Below are 23,512 nucleotides of genomic sequence, written 5' to 3'. Positions count from 1 at the left end.
TAAGCTCAATTGTGGTCCTAAGTTGAGGACTGCCTGTATTATACAGCAGAGGTCCCCAACCTTTTGGGCACCAGGGACCGATTCCATGGAGAGAGGTTTTTTCGCAGACCAGAGAGTGCGTGGTTTTGTATGCTGCCTGCATCCCACGGATGGAGCTTTGCTTGTTTGTACGGACCGGTTGCTGGCATGCTGCAGCCCAGTACTGGTCCACGGACCGGGGGTTGGGGACCCCTCTTGTACAGAGTATAGAAACTGTATCTCAGGAGGAGAAAAGGGTAATCTTGGCAACAGGGGTCATGCTCTGGATTTAAATTATGGGCTGCCCAGCTTGATGCTTGAATGGTTTTTGAATCATAGTAAGTGGAAAATATTTTATGAACTATCTTCAGGGTTATTGAAATTCAAGCATTGGATTGATCGTGATATGCGAATAAGAATGTATAATTGAAATGTATCATTTCGACAGGTCACAGAGTGACAGCCCCACGCACCAGCTCTGGCCAAAGGAGAATTTTTTAAGATGAGTTTTCTGAATACTTGGCCACAGCCCTGCCCAAAATGTGCAAATTTGAAATCTGGAGTCCACTGTTTATTTCTCACCCCACTGAGACGCATTGATTCAGTTGTGACATTAAGATGGAACTGCAAGGTTTCCTGGCTTGTTGTTTTAAAAGCATTCACTCATTAATTTAAACCTAATGAACAGACATTGGTGTTGTTAGTTGCGAAGTCATGTCCGACCCATCGCGACCCCATGGACCATGTTCCTCCAGGCCTTCCTGTCCTCTACCATCTTCTGGAGTCCATTTAAGCTCACGCCTACTGCTTCAGTGACTCCGTCCAGCCACCTCATTCTCTGTCGTCCCCTTCTTCTCTTGACCTCCATCTTTCCCAGCATTAGGCTCTTCTCCAGTGACATTAGTAAAGGTAAAGTTTCCCCCGCACATGCGTGCTAGTCGTTTCCGACTCTAGGGGCTGGTGCTCATCTCCGTTTAAAGCCGAAGAGCCAGCGATGTCCGAGGACGTCTCTGTGGTCATGTGGCCGGCATGACTAGACGCCAAAGGCACACGGAACGCCTTAGCTACGTTTAATTTCATAAACTGTCAACCTCAACCTGATTTAGCATGTTAGGCTTAAAACAAAGAATTTGCAAGGGATGGATATAAGTGGGAAAGGAGAGGAGAGGGAAGGGAAGGGAAAAGGAGAAGGGAAAAGGGGAAGAGAGAAGAGGGAAAAGGAAAGGAGGGGAGGGAGCCATATTCTAACCCTCTGAAGCAATTTCCCCATTTCTGTATATCTTCTGCAAAGCAAGCCCAGTGTACAGAGTTCCTCTGTGGGGGAGATGAGCGGATCTTATATTTGATAAATAAATTAATCTTCAGAACGGTTTGATCAGCTATATCAGTTGCTCTGAAAGCTGCAACCCCAACTTTTCTCTACCCATTCTCAGCGTGGCTTCAGGTACAAATATCTATAGGATTATTTTTATGTGGTAGGGGAGATGCTTTGGAAAGAAGCGGTGTAATCCTGCACCCTATGCCACAGAGATAATTCCAGTTTGATGGAATGCATTTTGTATTTTAAATTTAGTTTAATACCTTACCTCACAGAGAGAGACAGAGAGTAATTATATGCCAATTTTGCAGCGCATGTTTTTAAAACAAAAATGCACTAAGAAATAGTTACGTGCAAGAATGCATATTTATTAGATAGGAAGGAAAGAGGAAAATGGAGGGTTCAATTACTATATTTTTGGAGGAAAAAAAATTCCCCCAGCTTTGATAATTTTGACCTGTCATCAACTCTTACCACATATTTCCAGATAATCACAAATGGCCCATCTATGCTAAGAGGTCCTTTTGCAGGCTACTGATTTGTAAGTCTACTTTGAAACTGTTCTATACTATTTTACTCCGGTTGAACATTCAGGGAAACTCTGATGTCTTGCAGCAAGAGACCTGTCATGAATTAAATGAGGTATAAAAATTGATGTGGCTTTCCATATTACGTAATTAAGAAAAGGAACTGACTCAGAGAACTATACCAAAGTGGGGGGGGGGGAATATATAAAAAGAGCTGCAGTCAAATGAAAGGATTCCCTACTGCTTAATAAAGAGACCCATTTCTTTTTTCTGAAAAAGGACAATTCATTTTTAAGGGGTGTTGTCTGGGTATTTGAAGTCATTTGGCTGCTTTTTTATCACTTCATAATCAGAAAAACAAGAGATGTATTTGTTGTTTTGTTTTTTGTTTTAAATCAAAGTTGGGTATTCACAGCTACTGCAAGATGATTAAATAGCAGTTGGGATGGTTAATGGACCTGAAACGGAAATTAGAATCGGTTTCACGGGTGTAAAATTGAAAGGGTGGCTGGTAATGAAGCAACTCTTATAAAACTCGAGAGACATTAAAACTTGGATGAGATGTGCCAGTGCACAATGCAACAAAGAAATTGCCTGCAATGAAGACGCAAAGAGTCTCTCCCCTTTGGAGAGGGTGAGCTTGAATTTGCACTGTGGGAAATGCAGCAGGGATGCTTCTTAAAAATCTGAATCAAAACCTCCATTTCTTTGAAGGAGAAATGGGGCGTAGCAGGCTGCGTGAAAACAACCCATTAGATTTGGGGTGGGTTTTTTTTAATTTAGTAAACCATGGTTAACGATGCCAGTGCTTAGCAACTATGTGCGAATCTGGTCAGTATCTTTGCAAACGATTTGACATAAAATGGTGTCATTGCAGGAACACATATTTAAAGGGCAATGAAAAGAAAGCAACGTCCAGGGAATCTCCATGATGATCTATGCCTTTTTCTAAGAATCAGTTTTCCTGAACCTTGGTGAAGCTGCCATATTCCAGGAATTGAGCAACAAAGCCAAAATCCAGGGTAAGTCTCATAAGAAACATCCCGATCACAACAGCTTTTCTAACATTTGACTTGATCTGTAACAGCCTTTCCAAATCTGATTTCCTCAACTGCCCTTGCAATGTAATCAAGATGCCTTTTCCTATCATTAAGGGGGAAAAAATCTCAATCTTTTTCAGAAATCATGGGCGCTCCATCCCTGGAGATTTTAAAGAAGAGACTAGACAGTCACTTGTCTGAAATGTTATAGGTTCTCCTGCCCGAGCAGGGGGCTGGACTAGAAGACCTCCAAGGTCCCTTCCAGCTCCTGTTCTATTCTATTCTATATTTTGGATTGTGTCTGCTCCATTGGAATTTAAGTACTTAAGCTCTGCTTCAATAGTAGTTATTTATAATATTCTTTGTAGTTGCTACTTCAGAGCTAGAATGTTTTTTTGGATATTGTTTTGTACATTGTTAGCATCTTTGAAATATTTGCAACCATGGAAAGCTGACTTACCAAGGAAATATTTGTAGCTCGGAGCTGGAATGAGGGGTCCTTGGTGCTCTCTGGGCTGGGTTGTTTTCTTGCAGACGTTTCATTATCCAATCTGGGTGCTAGTGAAGCTAGCATGGATGATGTTACCTTGTTGGGTAATGAAACATCTGCAAGAAAACAACCAAGGTTGGAGATCATCAAGGACCCATCAAACCTGACTTACAATGGGCCACTTTTTCAGTCCAGCTAATTCTGCATTAATAATACTGATTTACAGGAGATTTCTAAGATATTTTTTTTGGGGGGGGGGGTTAAGCCCTGTTTAGATATGCAGGAAATGAACTGGAATCCTTTGCAGACAGTGTTACATTCTGGCCACTGAATCAGAGCCTTCTCTCTGTGTGAGCATAATCAGAAGCCTAGGGATGGTGTGTGAAAATAATGTGACAGCAGTGACATATTAAAAAAAAATCCTCATCCCCTGCAGAAAGAAGTTCTTACCTTTTGATCTATCTGTACTCTTCCAATTACGTGAAAGAAAATGTGCTTTTGAAATTTCTTTCAAAGAAGAGAATTTCTGATCAAAAGTCATGAATTGGGTAGAATGTTGTTGCATTTATTTAGCAACAGAGGGATCAAGGAGTCTATAATTGTCCTTTTTTTGTTACACAATCTTCTTTTTGCTGCCTCTCTGGTTTCCAAGGACTCAGATTGTTGGGGGCAATATGCTGACTTTGTAAACCGCTTAGAGAATGCTGTAAAGCACTATGAAGTGGTATATAAGTCTAAGTGCTATTGTTATATTGCGTGTTTTTTTCCCTACCCACAATGGTTTCATTGTGGTGTATTGTTGTTCTTATTTTATTGCCATTTGACTTAGTGCTATTCTGGTCATGGAAAGATAGAAGATAATTGCTTCTAATAAATATGTGCCTAACCTGTTGCCTTCTGGTAAGGTTTCCAGAATCTGGTCTCAATAAAAGAGCAATAAAACAGTGCATTATTTATCCTGAACATCAAGATAGCCACGTCTATTAAAAACAGACTAATGAACTGCACAAGTCATTTTGATCAATTATGTCTACCTAATTCAAAAAACAGTTTGGCACACATTTATTATTATTTCATATCCTCCCTTTGGGGAAAACCGCGTAGATTTTAAAAACAGGATATAGGAACTGGGCCACTAAAAACATTTTTAAAAATGTTGAATGAAACAGGAGCTACTTTAATTTCATATTAGATGAAATGATTATAGATATATCAAGCCACCATTAAAAAAAGGACCTGTCATTGATATCCATCAATCTGATGAAATTTAATGAAGTAAATTGGGGTCTCCAATGTTAATACTGGGAGAGAGAAAGAGATCAGTGCAGAATTCCTTAAACTTGCATTCTAAGGGGGTGGGTGGGGAAGAATTCTAAAGATGGTGCATGGACGATTATTTATTTATTTATAAAATTTATTGGCCTCCCACCTTACTACAAGCTAACTCTGGGCAGCTTACAGACATAAAAATGCATCGACGTTAAGAGAAGAGCAAATTGAAACCGAGATGAAAATCTTATTTGTTCAATATTGTCACTTCCTGCAGGTAAAAAAAATCATGGTAGCAGCAGGAATTAACCCTGATGTGGAGAGACACAAACAATGGAAGGAGCAACGCCTGAACCAGCCTTCGTCGATGTGGATAAAGGACTAACCTTGGCGTGCATTGTCTTCCTCTGCCTTTTTCTCATTGTCATGATCATCCGCTGTGCCAAAGTGATCATGGACCCTTACAGTGCCATCCCAACATCCACGTGGGAGGAACAACATCTGGATGACTGACCGACATGAGGGCTTGGGGACGAGGTGGCCCCCAGGTCCTCTAAGCGTTGGACCAACCAAGGACCTGGTGCAAGAAAGCACACCTTCAGAAGCCACCTTCCCAGGATGAAAGCACTAAATATAACTCCTCTTCACGCCAAGATGCTCACAGCAATGGTGAAGTTTTGAGAGCACACTGATTACAGATCCCTGCAGATCTACTTGAATTCTTCAGCCCTTCGATCTATTGCTATGCTCTCTTCTCTTCCGGGTTTTAATGAGAACAATTATGATGATTCTATCACATCACGTAGCACAAATGCTCTTTCGATACTAGAACTCTCTCTCAAGCTTTCTCTAGCGTAATCTGTACTTAACAACGGGCTGCATTTAAATCCAATATGTGCAACTTTATCCAAACTGCTTAGCATTTGAGTAGGGCCTGGGCGGTGTCATCCTTCCCCCACCTAGGGCAAAAAGGTGTAAGGGGTCCACGGAAAACTCAAAAATTGTTTCTGGATTCATGTCAGTTTAGTATTCATGAGATTATATTAATTAGACCCAGCTACTAGGCTTAGTCCCTGTGTATCTTCCGTAGAATTAAAGATTGGTAGCAATTATGCAAAGGTCTCTTTCGGCCACTCTCAAGGATTTACAGGTTCAGGTTGTGAGCCTACGATTTAAGTCATTATTTCAAGTGGAATCAAACTGTACACTTGCCGTGAATCCACAAATCCTAGGGTAAATTGGTCAATTGAGATTGTTTTTAACAATAAAAGGTAAAGGTAAAGGTTCCCCCGCACACACGTGCTAGTCGTTTCCGACTCTAGGGGCCGGTGCTCATCTCTGTTTCAAAGCTGAAGAGCCAGCGCTTGTCCGAGGACGTCTCCGTGGTCATGTGGCCGGCATGACTAGACGCCAAAGGCGCACGGAACGCTGCTACCTTCCCACCGTAGTGGTCCCTATTTTTCTACTTGCATTTTTATGTGCTTTCGAATGGCTAGGTTGGCAGAAGCTGGGACGAGTAACAGGCGCTCACTCTGTTACGCGGCACTCGGGATTCGACCCGCCAAACTGCCGACCTTCTGATCGACAAGCTCAGCGTCCTAACCCACTGAGCCACCGCGTCCCTTTTATAATGTGTAACCAAATTAGAGCCGTGGTGGCACAGTGGTTAGAATGCAGTATTGCAGGCTCATTCTGCTGACTGCCAGGAGTTCGATCCTGACCAGCTCAAGGTTGACTCAGCTTTCCATCCTTCCAGTGTCAGTAAAATGAGGACCCAGATTGTTGGGGGCAATAGGCTGTCTCTGTAAACTGCTCGGCAAGTGCTGCAAAGGACTATGAAGTATATAAATCTAAGTGCTATTGCTAAGTAAGTTCAGGAACCCTATGTTCTCCAGGAATGTTTCTCCAAACTTTTCTTCCTTCAGGTAAGTTCTAAAGCATGGTCTTTTCCATCAAAAGAAGTGAGAACTAGCATTGTTAAAAATGCAGAAATGATTTTAAAAGGGGAGCAAAAATGAATAAACTTCATGCAATGCATAGAAAGTAGGTGTTTTCCTTCCAGCAAAATGCTGGCAGAATACGAGGAAGACTTTTTGCATAACAATTTTAGGAATTTCCAATAGTTCTTTATCTAAAAGAAAAAAAAATCTCGGCTCATTTCAAGAGACAACAGGAGCTCATTACCCAAACAAATACCCCTGGATAGGAAGATTCATTTTATTTCTTTGGCATAATTTAGAAAAATCAATCCAAGAGCCAGCAGAAATCTGCATACTCAACAATTTTAGCTTGGCTTCCATCCTGCCTCATATTAAGCGAAGCCTATTAGTCTTGTTTTATTGCCTCTGCAATAAAATGAGAGTTTGACTATATTCAAGGATCCAAGTTCTGACTTTTGATCTCATGAGGACAGTTGCACGATGCACTTAATTTGATTTACTGGATAAGCCCATTTTTATACCTTAGCACAAAGCTGCAAAAAAAGAGGGCCCCCACAATCCATTGATAACATGTACACACATGTCATTGATCAATTCATGCAGCAAAGTGGCTTCAGAGGACTTGTTGAGATCTTTGCCTTGGTACCTTCTATTTTGTTTTCCCCAAAATAAGGTCCGATCAAGGACTGCACAGAAATTTAGTTTGTAAATGTCTGGAGGCAATTCTAGAATACTCTGAGCTGAAATCCTAGCACTTTGCCATTGCATCCCAAAGAACAGATCTCCTTTGTTTATTTCAGGGGTCTTCAAACTTGACCCTTTTGTGACCTGTGGACTTCAACTCCCAGAATTCCTCAGCCAGGCACGCGTGCCTGGCTGAGGAATTCTGGGAGTTGAAGTCCACAAGTCATAAAAGAGCCAAGTTTGAAGACCCCAGGTTTATTTCATGGTTAGAAGGTAGGAATCCCTAAATAGGGATTTGCAAAATGGACTACCTCTTATCGAAGAAAAGAAAGACATAAAAAAGAACTAGCTTTCAGCATCAAATGGACTGGCAGGAAAGTCTTTGTGATCTTTCAAAAAATCTCATGAAGATGATAGACAGCGTCCTGTGGGTATTGATTCCATTTTGGGAAAGGGGTATTTTGCCACTGGCCACACCCACCAGGGTCCACCATTTTGTGAGAGCAACATGTTCTCAAGCTTCCAAAGGTTCCCATGGACCATTGATACGCAATTCGTTGGTGAAAGAACCTGGTGAACAAAAGAAATTCTATGACACTTAAAGATTTTTTTTGGAACATAAATCAATATGAGTCAAATGTTCACCAGATGCTTGATTAGCCTTAACTGACTGGTATAAAACTGTGCTAAGAAGTTGGGAGTAAGAATAGAAAAATAATGTAATTCTTTATAGAATTAAAAAGGTAAAGGTTCCCCCGCACATGCGTGCTAGTCGTTTCCGACTCTAGGGGCCGGTGCTCATCTCGGTTTCAAAGCCGAAGAGCCAGCGCTTGTCCGAGGACATCTCCGTGGTCATGTGGCCGGCATGACTAGACGCCAAAGGCGCACGGAACGCTGTTACTTTCCCACCGTAGTGGTCCCTATTTGTCTACTTGCATTTTTTATGTGCTTTCGAACTGCTAGGTTGGCAGAAGCTGGGACGAGTAACAGGCGCTCACTCTGTTACGCGGCACTCGGGATTCGACCCGCCAAACTGCCGACCTTCCGATCGACAAGTTCAGCGTCCTAACCCACTGAGCCACCGCGTCCCTTATTTTATAGAATTACTTAATAGTTTTTAAGAAGAGACTGGCCAGCCACTTGTCTGAAATGGTCTAGGGTTTCCTGCCTGAGCAGGGGGTTGGACTAGATGACCTCCAAGGTCCCTTCCAACTTATTATTATTATTATTATTATTATTATTATTATTATTATTATTATTATTATTATTATTATTATTATTATTATTATTAACTATTCAGTGCATACTTTTTTTCAGCTAGCTTACAAGGCTAACATGCCTGCGTATGATGATGGAATTTTTTATAAATGATTTTTTTTAAAAAAAAATGAGCTGACAAAACCAGACCTGTGAAGATTCTCAGTCATCCAGGTCATGGTTGTCCCAAAGGTGATTTTTCACAAGGCAACTGGATTTTGTTTTTGTTTTTTTCTTGAAAAGATGTTTTGCTTCTCATCCAAGAAGCTTCCTCGGTTTAGAACTGAAGAAGCTTTTTGGATGAAAAAGCAAAACGTCTTCAAAGAAAAACTAAGCAAGTCCAGCTGCCTTTTGAAAAAGCAAAATAAATTTGCCAAGAAAATATCAGGAAATCAGAAATCTGTAAGTGTCCAAAAATTGTTTCTTAAAAACATTGACTAAAAAAAAAAGAGAGAGAAAACTGTAACCAACATAGTGTTTGTATGTTTCTTTACATCAAACAAAGATAGAAATAACACCAAAATTCTACATTTTGTATGTTTTGTCAAGGACAACCTCTTAGATGGTTTTGGCAGGGAGGATTTTTCCAGAACATTCACCAAATCCAATCCGGTGACTTTTTCCCTGACAGTACCCTGAAAGAAAAGAATCATATCGGCAATTGTTAACCAATTTTTAAAAATTGCTCTTTTCTGGTATACTCCATTACATTCCCTCCTTTACATGCATTTCCCTTCCTCCCATCACAGCCTACTCATTCTGAGGCCACAAACCAGACGTTTGAGGGGATATTCCTCCATCTTAAAGATGATTAGTATTATTGTATTGGCAAAACTCCAGAATTTCCCAAAATTGCTTTGATCTGATCTCGAATATGGAAGATTATGCTTTGGCTACACAACAATAAGCATACAGAGTTTGTACCTACTTGGAATCAGGTTACTTAGGAATTAACAGTCGAGATTGTTTCACCAGAGAACAAGATCAAAGAAGTGCAAGCATGTGGAACAAATCAAACATGTTTTCCCCAAATCCCTGCAACTATATTATAAATCTAACTGACAAGAAAGACTGCAATCCAGCTCAGCTTTTTACTCAACATGCCAGCAATGCCTTTGAGAGAGAACAAACCCACCCCCAAGCTGCAACTAGAATCAATATTTTCAGGGGCCAAAATGGATGAATATTTATTTCCAGGGTCAATCATCAATCCACTGAGATATCTTGGGCAGCAAACAACACGAAAATGTGAATAAAGGCAAATATGCGTGTCCCGGAATAACGTTGCAAGATCCAATCTGGGTCGGTCACTGGAACCAGGATTTTAATTTTCTGAACTTTAGGACTTATGCTGGATCCCATCCTCAGGGAATTTCTCTCTCCTGGAATGAATAATGATTGAAGCCTGGGAAACGGGCCCCTTGTCAGTCAACTGGAGTGATGATTTATCGCCAGCTTATCAAGTACTTAGGGGCTGAGAGTTTGGCAGCACAAGGAAACAACGGCCACACCAATCAACCAATGGGAAGGCGCCACATAAATACGACTCATAGAATAGCCCAAGCACATATTCCAGTAAAGACAAGTTCCCCTAAGGATGGGTTCCAGCATGAATCCAAAAGCTCAGAAGACTAAACCTTTGACTGATCCAGATTCGATCTTGCAGCATGAAAACATATCCGATTCATTCAAAGCCCAGAAAAGACACGGGCTGAGGCCCCTATTAAAATCTCAGGGACATGCCCCAGAGCTCCCATGAAATTAACATCCTGGCCCCAATATTGATGCATAAACATTTCCCAAGATTTCATATCAGCTTCTTTCTTCCCATCCAGATGTTTCTCCTATCCAGCCCAGGCTAGAGATGCTCACATTTGCTTACCTGTCATAATCACCTCATCTCCATCCTGCAAGAATGTTCGGGACTGACCATTCCCCAGATCGATACTTTTTGTCCCGTTCCAGGACAGTTCCAACATGGACCCAAAATTCTCAGGTTCCTTCAAAAGTAGAAATCGGAACAAGAAAACTGAGCATCAGTTGGCGGATGTAACTATTGCCCTGGCCTCTCTTTTGCAGAAATTAAGGCTGGGATTTGAAGTATGAGACTGCTGTCAATCCTTGACCATAATTTAATATTTTATTATATGGGAGATGAGAGAGAGCCTGGAGAATGTTTGGCTGTTGTTATTTTTAGCTAAAGCATATACAATCTCAGAATCACGACAGAATAAAAACTGCCAGGAAGAATTCAAATTAAGCTATATCTAAATTCTACTTTGCCTGGCAGAAAAGCCTACCACTCTTTCTATCTTCCATCCTCTACGTTATTTTCTCAAAGCAGAAAGTGAAGAATTAGGAAGAACCCAATCTTGATAAAGCATGCGGCAGGACCTACAGCAATGGCTGTTACTACACATATACTGCAACTGGGGATACTGGAAATGGAGAACTACATGTCCCATGGTGCCATCTTTCCTTGCTATACCACTAAGGCCTTGATACCAGCTATAGTCATAACAAGGAATGAAGTTCTGTGGGCACTTTCTGTCTTTTCCTACCATACTTTGACACAGTAGCAGGGAACCTAACTCCTAATGCCAAAAGCTGTGATTCCCAAGTTCTTCTATGACTCAATGTTTATTACTGGTGAGCTTATGGGTTGGTTCCTGAGCGTTTCGTTTATTACTGGTCTGCCTGAATCTGGAGATTACCAAGGAATTATTGAGATACATTTTGGAATAGATTGAAAACCTGGACGGCTTTAGTTCTATGGAGATTAGATTCCTCACAGCAGGTTTAAAAGTTTAATGCAAATATTTTGATAACGGTATGATCAATTCAATACTTACTGGTCCACTAATAGTTCCAGAGGCCAAAAGATCTCCTGGTCTGAGGTTGCAACCATTAACAGTGTGGTGAGTTAACTGCTGTTTCATGGTCCAATACATGTGCTATGTATCAAGAAGGAGAATTATAGCCATATAGACAAATGAAGCGACATCAGTTTTCCATAGGTTATACGAGAGATTAGATTAGAATAACTTTTGCTCTTACCTTAAAGTTTGACCTGCAAATATTTACCGGCTTGTTCATACCATCTCCTGAAAGCAAGCAAAGACTATTAAGGGAACAAGGTTGTGCCCACCCTAAATTTTGAACGGGATCAAACACATGCACCAGGGAACTTTAATCTGCATAAGCACAAATTAACCACATTTGCAGGATGTTTTCCTTTTCATTAACTATTGGGCAATGATGACTTCCATCTGAAATTCACATAATGTGTCTAGTATATTGTAATGGTATGTGGGAATTAATTTGGGAGACAAGAGGAAGAACAATGGCGCAGACAAGCAGCTAGTACTGATAACGCTACCTCATTGGGTAATGAAAGAAAACAATCAAGCTCAGAGAGCACCAAGGACCCCTCATTTGAACCCTGAGCTGCAAATAGTCTCCTTTCTTGAGACTAGATAACCATCATGCAAAAGGAATCTCAACCCACACAAGAAAAAGGGGCATGGGAAGTGTCTCGGAAGATCCCCCCCCTCTAGTTCTCTAGGAATTAAAAGGAAAGGAGGGGAGAAATATTTTCAGATTTGCAAGATTCTGTTACTGAAACCTTACAATAAAGGTAGTGTTAGTGATCATGGTTGGTGCTTTTTTTGGTCTGGACTACCTCAAAGGGTCTGGCATATATCTAGGTAGTAACAGGATGGAGATAGCTCCAAGCAAGAATCTTGATCTCTCTCAGGTTGGATCAACTGCTTGGAGAGAGGACGGTTTTCTACATTCTCAACAAGATTGCATCATCCATGCTTCCAAGTCACATGTCATGGTCTCGTGAATTTGCTCCTCTGGAGCTCCGCAAGTTGTAAACTGACTTGGAACCACAGCGTACCTACCTTTTATAGCAACAAAGAGGTTTATGTTGAAAGTATAAGGCTGGTCATCACAAAGGTAAGGCAGGGGCTTGGGGTCCTTGAAAGAGTATAAGAAATATCATTCTAATACCAAACTGGGTAGTTAGAATGCTAACTACTATGGTTCATGCAACACTCAGAAGCAGAAGCTAACCAAAGTACCTGTTTTCCATTTTATTATATTGTTTAACTCTTGATATATTACATTGTTTCAGTGAAGTGATGGTTGTATAAATGTAGAAGGACAGGCAGAGTCTGGGGTGGAATCAAGAGAGGAATCAGCCTGGAATCATTACATTCCCACAAGGAACCCAACACCAGGCCCTCTTGAATTCCATTTGCTCTTCTCCAGTGCCAATTTAGTGCTGACTGTTAACTAGATTCTTGACATGAGCAATAAATCAGCTTAAGTAGAACGTAACAGGCGGTCCTGATTCTTTGTCTGACAATAAAACAATTTTCCATAATTGTTTAAAAAGTTTAAGATGCCGAAAACAGAGCACCAGGTTTTGTCAGTATTAATTATAATTTAGGATATCAATATTTCAAGCATAGAATTATTTAGCTTTCCATCCAGTGTTAAGAATAACATTAGAGTAAGAAAAAAAATGCTGCAGCTCATATCAAAGTATTAGTTACATGTTAATAGTTTCAGGCTAATTAGGTAATATTGAAACCTCCATGGTATTGTGCACATGAATATGTATGAACACATCTTGGATCAGTGTAGTGAATGAAGCTAAACTGAATTTTGGAGAGACAGTATCTCCCCAAAGTGGTAGGGTCTGGTATCTTGACTACTTTAAGTTCATGGTGGAGTTTCATGTGTTTATACTTTGTACCAACCTGGATAGGATTTGGCAATGCAAAGGGCATCAGGGCTTCCATGGTGACAACCCACGGAGAGATAGTGGTTCCAAAACTCTTGCCAAGGAATGGACCGAGGGGGACATACTCCCATTTCTGAAGATCACGAGCTAAAGGGGGGAAAAAGAGAAACCTTCATGATGAAATCATCAAAATTGTGTCTAAAAACTCTTAATTTGTTTGTAAGCAACTGAATTCTGAGTTCCATAAACCCATCTTATCAGAGAAAGAACATGAACATAGATCCACACAGAGAGCAGCACATGTTACCCATGTTTGAAGTTTTCCAAACCTCTCTAGATCCCTAGAAATAGGCTTGACTTAATCTAGGTGTGCTTGCTTCTGACTGCGTAGATCCACATAATCAGTGGAACAACTGATCAATCATTAATCAGTGGAACGACTTGCCTCCAGAAACTGTGGGTGCTCCAACAGTGAAGGTTTTTAAGAACAGAATGGACAGGCATTGGTCCAGAATGGTATAGCGTCTCCTGCATGAGCAGGAGATTGGACTAGAAGACCTCCAAGGTCCCTTCCAACTCCATTATTCTGTTAGTTTTTAGAACACGCTAAGCCCTATTTATTTACTTTTTTTTTTACTAGATAGCATATAAAGTAGTGGCCAAAATTGTGGAAACCTTTTGGGAAAAGTATATCTTTGAGGTTCGATGGCTAATAACACCACTTTTTTCTTTTTTTGGAGTAGTACCATAAAATTATATATCAATGGAAAGATGATTTAATCAAGAACGTAATGCAACATAGTTGGTTTAATCATCTGTACTGTATTCTATGAAAAGTTATAGCCAAATAACCAGAAAAAGGAAGCACAACTTGCTCAGGTTGAAATCAGGTAGCTTTCCTTCATCTCATTGTAGCCAATGAGCATGAGTGTTTAGAGAGCCAATCAGGGGTCATCGTGTTTTGGCAATCAGCCAATCAGATCACAGTGGGATTCAGCTATTGATGTCATGTCATACTGAGAGGAGGACATTTGTCAGTGTGTTACGTGATCGCTATCAAGTTGGTTGGGTTTTTTTGGGTTCTTTCATTTAGTGAGCTTGTAAAACGTAATAAAATTAAAGTAATGATGCAGAGAGTTGACTGGTTGCCCAGAAAGTGATGTAAAATAGTATTATTAAGTGAACAAGGCTACAGTTATAAAGAAATTAGAAGAAAAATTGGTGGAAACTTAACCAAAGGTGGCATTTCTACTGTACACTTTTCCCAAAAGGTTTCCACAATTTTGGCTACTACTGTAATTTTAAAAATTAAGCGTTATCTAAAAATCTTCAGTCAGAATAATAGCTTGGTGTTAAACCTGAACACACTCAATGGCAATTAGACACAGTAGGGGATTTTCCATAACACCATAAGTAAATGTCTTAGTATCATAAGCTTTTAAAATGTTACTGGCATTTCCGGGACAATTATTAATTAACTTTTCACACAGATATAAACATTGTGCCCCTAGATATTTTTCCTGATACCTATTGCATTCTCTATTCCAGAAGATTTTTTTTTATAAAATACTCTAATTTTTTTTTTAAAAAAAGAGAAGATGTCAAATAGTATGTACAGTGACTTCTACATCCATCCGTCAGTTATAGAAGTTGGGTCTTCTGCTTCACTTTGTTCTCTTATTCACTCACCCACTCACTCACTCACTCATTCACTCACTCATTCAGCTGCCCAACTTCCAGCAAAATCTGGAAGCCAAATCTTGAGCAAATCAGAAGATTTGTTCTGCCTTATGTTAGCATATTGTCTACTATCAAAGAAATAAGATCGATGGTTCGTTACCACTCCAATCATTCATGAGGACCATCCCGAAGATGTGTTTGTGAGCTTCATCAATGGGGATGGGTACTCCAAGCTTGTTTCCAGGCCCTACGAAAAATGCCTGGAAAGGTAGAAGGAAAACTTTGTCAGACGTATCAGAAAAGCATATCAAAAGCATATGGCCAGACAACTGACCTTGAGACAAAATGGAAGGGCTCTTGAGAATTCTTGATCAGAAACCTCAACATGCAATGATGGAATAGTGAAGCAAAATCTGCATTATGATCCTCTTCTGTAATCCCTGCCTAGCCAGCTCCGGAAACAGCCTTAAATCAATTTTCTGGATCTTGGAATCCCTCTTTCTCTTCCCCACATTTCTCCAGTAAATTCTACTGAAGAGGATCCAGAAATTACTACACAATTTTGCTCATCTTTGCTCATAGATGGATGCCATTCGTTCTCTTGCTGCTTTCAATTGCAGTGTTTACCAAATGCTTTTCATTGGAATTCATTGTTGGAATATATTTTTGTGCAACACCTACAGTGGGATTCAGTCCATAGATGGAAGTATTTAAAAGTTTGGATCTATGGTATATATACTCTTATATTCTTTTGTCCTAAGTAGAGTTTCCTGTTATAGTAAAACAGTTAAGCAGTAAAGCACATGGTGACTGTACACTTTATACATAAACAAGAATTTCTAACATTTTTATTGTTTTGATTAATTTAAATCAAGTTGTAGCCATATGTGTGTGTGTGTACATGTAGTAATTGAATATTTTTTTTAAAAAAAGGGAAAGGGGGTGTAGATCGTGTCAATGAAAGAAGAAAGAAGAAGCTATAGGACAACACAACCTCACCATTTCTAATTCAATGTCCAAACGCTTGGAAGCAGCAACAAGGGGACTTTTACCTGCAGTTTAAACAGAATTTGTAAATGTGGTTTTTAAAAAACAACAACAAAAAAACCAAGAAAAATTAAGTACTGAAAACTGCAAGTAGAAACCTAAAAGACTCACTGTCATTAGGACACATTTGGCCCACTGGTCTTCTGATTGGGGTCCCAGATATGACAACAGAGGAAGCACGTCCATGGTACCCAACTGGTAGATGCAACCTTGGAAAACATGGGTCGTGTGTTAAAAGCATATCTTAGTTCTGATCTCTGGAGGCACATCTCACCATCTGTGGAATGGTCTGAGAGTGGTAGAATCTGCACATCTATTCCATGTAGACCATAAGGACCAGAGCAGGTTTCTTCACCAATGTGAAACAATACACAAAACCAAGTCTTGCCCTTGTTGTGGAATAATTTCCTGCCCACATGACAACAGTACTCTCTTCATTGCCCTTTGAAATTCAGTGGGGAGAGACTGCACTTTAAAGGAAACATCCAAATTATGGAACAGTGCTAACGATTTTATAGGCTCTGTTGCTTTCAATGCTTTCTGGGATGGTTCTTAAAGGATTTTGCTGTGAGTCACTCCAAAACCATGAAGGAGGCAACATAAAAATTAGCTAGACAGAGAGAGACAGATAACTAGATTCAAGCTGTGGACCACACAAATCTACAATTTGGCCCCAAATCTTTATTTATTCATCCCTTGATTTCTTTTTGTGGTCCACAAAGTGGACAGCAAATTACTATCCAACTGATATTTTCAGAACACTAATTCAGCTTCCATTCGATTACGTTTGAAGTATAATTACATTAAGCCTATTCCACTTTTTGTTCTGGTCCCAACAAAAGGTCAACCCCTTGAAAATGAAGCAGCTAAAATGCAGACAATAAATGATTGCAGATATTCACCAATAAATTTGGTCCCCCATATCGTGTACAGACAGGGAAAAACAGTTACTGACCAATTGGGCATCAGCGCATTCTCCTTTCCTCTAAACATCATTCCAACGTTTGTAGCATGTTGCCGAGAGGAGTAGAAATCTGTGTAATCTCCTAGAAGGAAAATGAATGAATGAAGATGACAGATAGATAGATAGATAGATAGATAGATAGATAGATAGATAGATAGATAGATAGATAGAGACAGACAGACAGACAGACAGACAGACAGACACAGACAAACAGATATAAATGTACCTAGAGATATGAGAGAGAGGGAGGGAGAGAGAGAGAAAGAAATAGAAAGAATAAGAAAAATGAAATCTCAGGCAGACAGAAAGAAAGGAGGGGATGTCAGATAGAAAATTATGGTGCCAGAGAAACAGAGACAAAAGGAAGAAAGACCCAAAGGGATGGATGGATAGATAAGATAGATAGATAGATAGATAGATAGATGATAGATAGATAGATAGATAGATAGATAGATAGATAGATAGATAGATAGATAGATAGATAGATAGATTAGATAGATAGGCAGGCAGGCAGGCAGGCCCCACAAAAGGTTGTGGAAAATAAGAAAGCTGAGATCCTATGGAACTTCCAGATCCAGACAGACAGGCAAGTATTGGTTAATTAATCAGTCAAACAATCAATGTCTTAAAATAAGTTTGGAATTCCCCCCCCCCCCTTCTCCAATGACTAACAAGTATTTATTTGTTTTTAAAGGAAGGTTCTTCTACAATTCTTCTACTGCCCTCTGGTGTTCCTCAATGGAATCTCTTGTTTATTCTTGTTTATTATTTGTGTTTGCATCCATGTACAAACCCACCCCTCCAAACAACCCTTTTTCAGGTTTATAATTCTCTTCCGCTTCATTGATATTACTGACTGTAAAAGGTATGTAGGCCCTTTCAAATCCGCTTTCATCAAGTCAGATCTGAGAAGCAGTCTCCGTTTCTGGACACAACACGCCAATAGTTTTCCTTGCAAGCCAAATGTTAACTCTACAAGAAGGCGACCAGGTTCAAGTCTTCTTTTACGCACAGGAAAGTAGTTTGCCATTTCTTTTATAAAGGAGTTTGAGTGGCAGATTTCAGAATCTGATCACTTTGCTCCTACGTGGTTACAAACTATAGAGAGGATATACATTCAAAGAACTTACCAATTTCAGCTGGAAGATGCATTATTGCAAAGGCTTGCGGTAAAAATGCTCTGGGGAGAAAGCAAAGGAAGCAGGTCGAGCATTTTTATTCTCAAGAAACAATTCTTCTGACATTTCCTTCACTCTCTACCACTAATACAAGGATTTAGACTAACTCAGGCTGAATGTCCTCAAAGTTTCCTTGGCTTTTAAAGTATAAATCACTTGTGCCAATAGAAGAGAATATTTATAGCTCAGGGTTGTCTATGCAGACTCTCAATAAGAGCTGAAGAAGCTTCTTGGATGAGAAGCGAAACATCTTCAAAGCAAAACAGGAAAGGCCAGCTGACTTGTGGAAAAGCATCTTTGGGGTATCTTGGTTGCTTTCTTGCAGATGTTACCCAACTAACTAACAACACTAATGCTAGAAGGCAAACCCTACTCCCTTCTAGGAGTACCTAGAGTACCCATCTGCAAGAAAACAACCAAGCTCAGAGGGCATAAATTACCACTTAGTGTTCCCATTTCCAAATCTCTCTCATTTGCTGCAACATAGTGCTTAAACTGTATAGTGATGGGCAACACTCAATGTAGGTATAGCCTATTGTTTTTTTCCGATCTTACCAGATGTTTTTCCTTTTTTTTTTTGCTTTTTGTTCTACAGTCCAGAAGACCTATGAGATAACACTAAGAAGTGACTTCAGCAGATATTTCCCTAATTCAGTGGAGTATAAGAAGGGGGAGGAGGCACAATAAAATTTGCAAGATTCTGTTATAATGGTCAATCTCAATAAAAGCAAGTTAAGCCCTCCTGTGGGGGTTGATTTTTTTGGTCAGGTCTACCTAGCATGGCTGACATCAACCTTGCAAATCTGCCAATGCAGTGCCTAGGGCCCTAGGCAATAGAAGCTGGATATCTCCATCAAGGTAAGATGACACTGTTACTCTTGTCCAGTGAATTGCTGTTTTAAGGGCACATTCTAGCTAGCTAACAAGCTAAATCTTTGAGTCTGACCTTTTGGAAACCATTGTTACTGCACTCCCACTAAATTGCACATCACGCGTACATGCACAGCCCCAAGTGCAATGCTCCAGTTCTGTATTCAAGTACCTTTTGCGTAATTCAGTGTTATCTCTGAGTGTTGGCTCTTTGTCAGAGAGAATCTTTTGCAGCAATGATCTGGCCTCCGTCCAAGCTTCCCAGCCCAATGCCATAAAAGCATTGAGAGTCGACTGCAACCAAGGTAAAAGGAGAAAAAGCATGTCTATCCAGGGCTCTGATACAGGATATGGACAACAAGCCCCCCAAAGATCTCAATTCCAGCCCGATGTGCAACCTTGAAGCCATTTGTCCACTCCAATACTAATGGAAAATCGTGGCGGGATACTCTGCTAGTCATGCATGCAGAATGTAGGCTCCACGGAGGGATAGCTAAGGACTCTTTGGGGAAGGCACAAATACAGTATCTCTGTCAGTTTTCTCAAGGGCCATGCTCTAGAACTTGATACTATATCAGTCAGTCAATAGAACAAGCGGTAGACGAAAACTGCTTCTCCCACTCAAAAGCGAGGGACTCGGAGCTCTTTACATGAAGGGACAGGAGAAAAGGACACACACAACAAAAAATAACGTTTGGTTTCACTCTAAAGAGCAGTCACTGGAATGCTTTTGTAAAATCTTCATGATCTTGGATTGGAGCTCTTTGTTTCCCAGAATGCAGTCTTCCATTCTAGCTTGTTGAGAGAAACCTGACATTATCGTGATCCCTGTGGCTCCTGTCAAAGGTGGACCTGGTGGGGAGGGTAAGTCTTGAGAGCAGTAGCTTCAAGACGAATGAAGATGAGGGACCTTCACATAGAAAGGGCAACAAACTATTTCATTGACTTAACTCATAAGCACTGTGGCTTTTAAGGGAGTCATCCATGATTGCTAAGTCCAGAATCTAAACATATAGAAGTGCACCATTGCCTACTAAGCTATTACATAACTCAGGGGTCTCCCGCCTTGACCACTTTAAGACTTGTAGACTTCAACTCCCAGAATTCCCCAGCCAGCCTGGGAGTTGAAGTCCACAAGTCTTAAAGTGGCACAAGGTTGGAGACTCCTGACATCACTCTCTCTCCAATACAATCATCCTCCAGATTATAAACATTAACTTCCAGATTCCTGGACAACACCTTGACTTGAAGGGCTGGCATAAACTTTGAACCCACTCATGGAATCAAAGGATTATACAACTAAAAGGAACGGCAAGCATCTTCTTCTGCAGGAAGACCCATCAATCCATCCTCAAGAGGTGACCAGCTCTTTGTTAAAACCTCTAAAAGATGAACAGCTGACAACCTCTGCAGGTAGACTGTTCTATTGATCTTCAAAATTAATCCTGGTACCAAAATGTAACCAACTCTATAGCTGACCACCATGTTTCAACTACTATGGTTTTCAGAAGAAGCAATAGGCTGGCAAGCCCTGAAAAAATCTAAGAAACCCACCAGTAGTTAAATTTGACTGAAGACGTTCTATATAAGATGGCTCTCCTAAGAAAGAAAGAAAGAAAGATACCTGGTCAAAAACATGGTGTTGCTTTGAAAGGACAGGCCCATCGAAAAGATGTTTAACAGCACTGAGGTCTAGCACTTGATCACCAATTGCTACTCCAATCCTGTGTCTTGGCTGCAAGAGAGAGAAATATACATGAGGAGCAGAAATTTCTCGGCTGCTATTCCAATCTACCAAAGTAATAATCTTCGTTATCCACGGCTCCCAAAAGTGAATTGGGGAGAAGCGGGGAGAAGGCATTAAAAATCTTACTCTGTCTCTCTGCAGATGTATCCCGTCAGAAATAAATACAGAAAGAGAATTGGAGTTGGACAGGTTAAGTCTTTTTTACATTTTGAAAAATCTCATCCCTCAAATGCTTGTCCCTCAGTTAACTTCAGCAAACAGGAAAGTTAATGTGTAACGTGCAGTGTAGAGTTCAATTGCTCTGGTGCTTCTGATCTTGGTGGCCCTCCATGTTAGCTTTATGGCTGGCCAGCTGTTATTGTCAAGAGAGGAATCATAGATTTAATATTTACATAAATCTTCTCCCTCTTAGGGTTCCCCTGGAAAAAGCAGAGGATTGGTTTTGAGTTTCTGTTAAATTAGTAACACAATTGTTAAATGAAACTTTTGCTTATCAGAAGTTTGCAAAAGTTGATTGCGTGACCTCGGGACACTGCAACTGTCATAAATACAAACCACTTGTCAATCATCTGAATGTAAATCATGTGGTCATGGGGACGCTGCAACGGTCGTGTAAAAAATGGCCATAAACCACTTCTTTCGGTGCCGTTGTAACTTTGAATGGTCACTAAGCGAAACCTTGTTAAGTCAACGTTTATTAGCAGATTCATCAAGATTAGAATCCAGTTAAGAGAAGATTGAAAAGAGATGTCAACTCGACACTTTGAATGCAGAAGGGGGAGGCCAAAGCAGAAGTTGCAGCTTTATGAAAACTTCTGTGGTCTATTCTAGGCTTAGCATTCTCAATTAACATCCTTTGATACTATTCCAATTATCATTTAAGCCGCTGCCCACCAATGGCTACAATGCTATGGAAATTAGTAGCAGTCTGGGTAGATTTTTAAAAGTGATTTTCACAAGCGAGTTTCCTGACAATTAATGGCAGCCTTGATGACGGTTTCCCAATCGTTAAGACTTTGCAGTGTTGCAATTTCCCAAGGCAAAATGCCCGCATTGGATTCCCAGGACTCAGAAGGAAAACAAGAGAGATTAACTCAAAGTAAAAAAAAAAGTAATTTGTTTACTTACTTCGTCCTGTGTGGAAAAGATTCCATAGGGCAGGTTTTGAATGGGGAAATGGGAATTCTCGTCCACTGTAATAAAAGACATGCTGCTTTGATCTTTCACGCACAATGGAGAGAAAGAGAGAATTTCCCAGATGTTGCTTGGGTTGCTACACCCACCCACCCACCCCGTGGGCCCCTCCTGTTTCAACGTGAAACAGCCAATCCGCCTTTGTCTTTTCTATCCCTCCCTCACTGAATTTACAGTCTATAAAACCAGGAAGTTAAACAGTACCAGATGTGCACATGAGGCAACATCTGCAGCCTCCAAATTTCTGCCAAATCCAGCGGATTCAAACCTAATAAAAGACACCAGCACGTCTTTTATTAAAGTGGATGAGAATTTCCCATTTCCCCATTCAAAACCTGCCCTATGGAATCCTTTTCCACAGAGGGTGAGGTAAGTAAAACATATTACTTTTTTACTTTGAGGTAATCTCTCGAGATCAAAAGCGAGAATTTGTGATGGCTGAGAGATGCACCTAGCCCAGTTGCTGTATGTATTAATTAGTGAGATGGACAGCGTAGAAATTTAACAAGAAATCCTTCCCCGCCCTCCCCCACTCCTTCAAACCATCAAGAAACATTTGTCTTAAGATTCTTCCTTTTTTGTAATGCTACGTTATAAAAAGTTTGAAACTGGCATGGTGCTTTTCAGATTTTCTGACCGAAACAACTCCATTTGAAAGATGGTTAAATGTTGTCAGGCAGAGTTCTTGCAATCTTCCACGTACCGACACTAGGTTCTTTTGAAACTATGGTTTTTTTGTTTTTGCTTTTTAAATTGTCCATAGATGAATTCATTAATGTGTAATTGACCTTTCATTCAGAAGAGACCAGGTCACCTTCAGAAAGAAACCCAATCTGGATCTAGAGGAGAAAAACTCTTGTAGATCAGGAATCTATTCTTTTCCTAGGCAAGATCCTTGAGCCAGGAGCAGCCAATCAACTCCAGGTTGGTTGGAAGAAACTGATTGTCTTGATCAATTTCAATCTGTGTTCAGGCCCTGTTGTGGAACAGAGAAATATCACTCTAGGGACGGCTTGTGCCAGGAAAAGTGAGTGTGTGACTCTGTTGGTTCTTTTGGACTTCTCAACGGTTTGAGTAACTTCAACCACCAGGTCCTTCTAAGTAGGTTCTAGGATTTGTAATGGGGTATAAACTTTCTTCTCCTACTTGGGATACTCATTTCCAGGAAGTGGGGTATAACTACTATGCTTCCTGCTGGTTGGACTATGGGGTCCCTCAAGGCTCCATGTCGTCCTCTATGCTTTTCAGTATCTCTTTTTCATCTAATGCAGGTTGGTTGACCTTCAGAACCAGGACTTGGTACTGTAATGGACTGAATGATGGCTAATAAACCAGACTCAACCCACTCTTTCTAGAGGAATAATCAGCCCAGTGGAGGGATGGCTTGCTCTAAAGATGAAGGTTTACAACTTGGAGGTGCTCTTACCAAAGGCCAGGTGACCTTGGGGGATATACAATGAAATTTGGCTGGTGGTATTTTCTAATCTCAGGGCTCTTCGGCTAATAAACATTTCAAATAAATAATGCAAAGCC

At 40.4% G+C, this 23,512-nt stretch overlaps 2 protein-coding genes across 5 annotated transcripts; one reads left to right on the top strand and one right to left on the bottom strand.

The window, feature by feature from the left end:
* Nucleotides 1-4,995: 4,995 nt before the first annotated feature.
* On the top strand, nt 4,996-5,175 carry CTXND1 (cortexin domain containing 1; the record flags this gene model as incomplete). Its single annotated transcript, XM_083370961.1, has 1 exon — nt 4,996-5,175. The coding sequence occupies one exon, from the start codon at nt 4,996-4,998 to the stop codon at nt 5,173-5,175; it is 180 nt and encodes a 59-aa protein (XP_083227087.1).
* Nucleotides 5,176-7,539: 2,364 nt separating this feature from the next.
* On the bottom strand, nt 7,540-23,422 carry FAH (fumarylacetoacetate hydrolase). Of its 4 annotated transcripts, none has more exons than XM_083371361.1 (14): nt 20,663-21,165; nt 19,211-19,332; nt 18,121-18,170; nt 16,982-17,072; nt 16,138-16,235; nt 15,979-16,031; nt 15,140-15,239; nt 13,316-13,446; nt 12,452-12,527; nt 11,601-11,647; nt 11,396-11,497; nt 10,426-10,543; nt 9,099-9,178; nt 7,540-7,856 (listed from the first exon to the last, which is right to left on the bottom strand). In XM_083371361.1, the coding sequence occupies exons 1-13, from the start codon at nt 20,897-20,899 to the stop codon at nt 9,102-9,104; spliced, it is 1,302 nt and encodes a 433-aa protein (XP_083227487.1). In that variant the 5' UTR covers nt 20,900-21,165; the 3' UTR covers nt 7,540-7,856; nt 9,099-9,101. The 4 variants fall into 4 exon arrangements, with proteins under 4 accessions (XP_083227487.1, XP_083227489.1, XP_083227488.1 ...); XM_083371363.1 differs by lacking the exon at nt 7,540-7,856 and adding an exon at nt 22,768-23,422 and having other exon boundaries at nt 9,009-9,178; nt 20,663-20,773; XM_083371362.1 differs by lacking the exon at nt 7,540-7,856 and adding an exon at nt 21,914-22,033 and having other exon boundaries at nt 9,009-9,178; nt 20,663-20,773.
* Between the last annotated feature and the right edge of the window lie 90 nt (nt 23,423-23,512).

Source organism: Vipera ursinii (genome assembly GCF_947247035.1).
Source record: "Vipera ursinii genome assembly, chromosome: 11".
Lineage (NCBI taxonomy): Eukaryota > Metazoa > Chordata > Lepidosauria > Squamata > Viperidae > Vipera > Vipera ursinii.
This window is presented reverse-complemented; position numbering and strand designations above follow the sequence as displayed.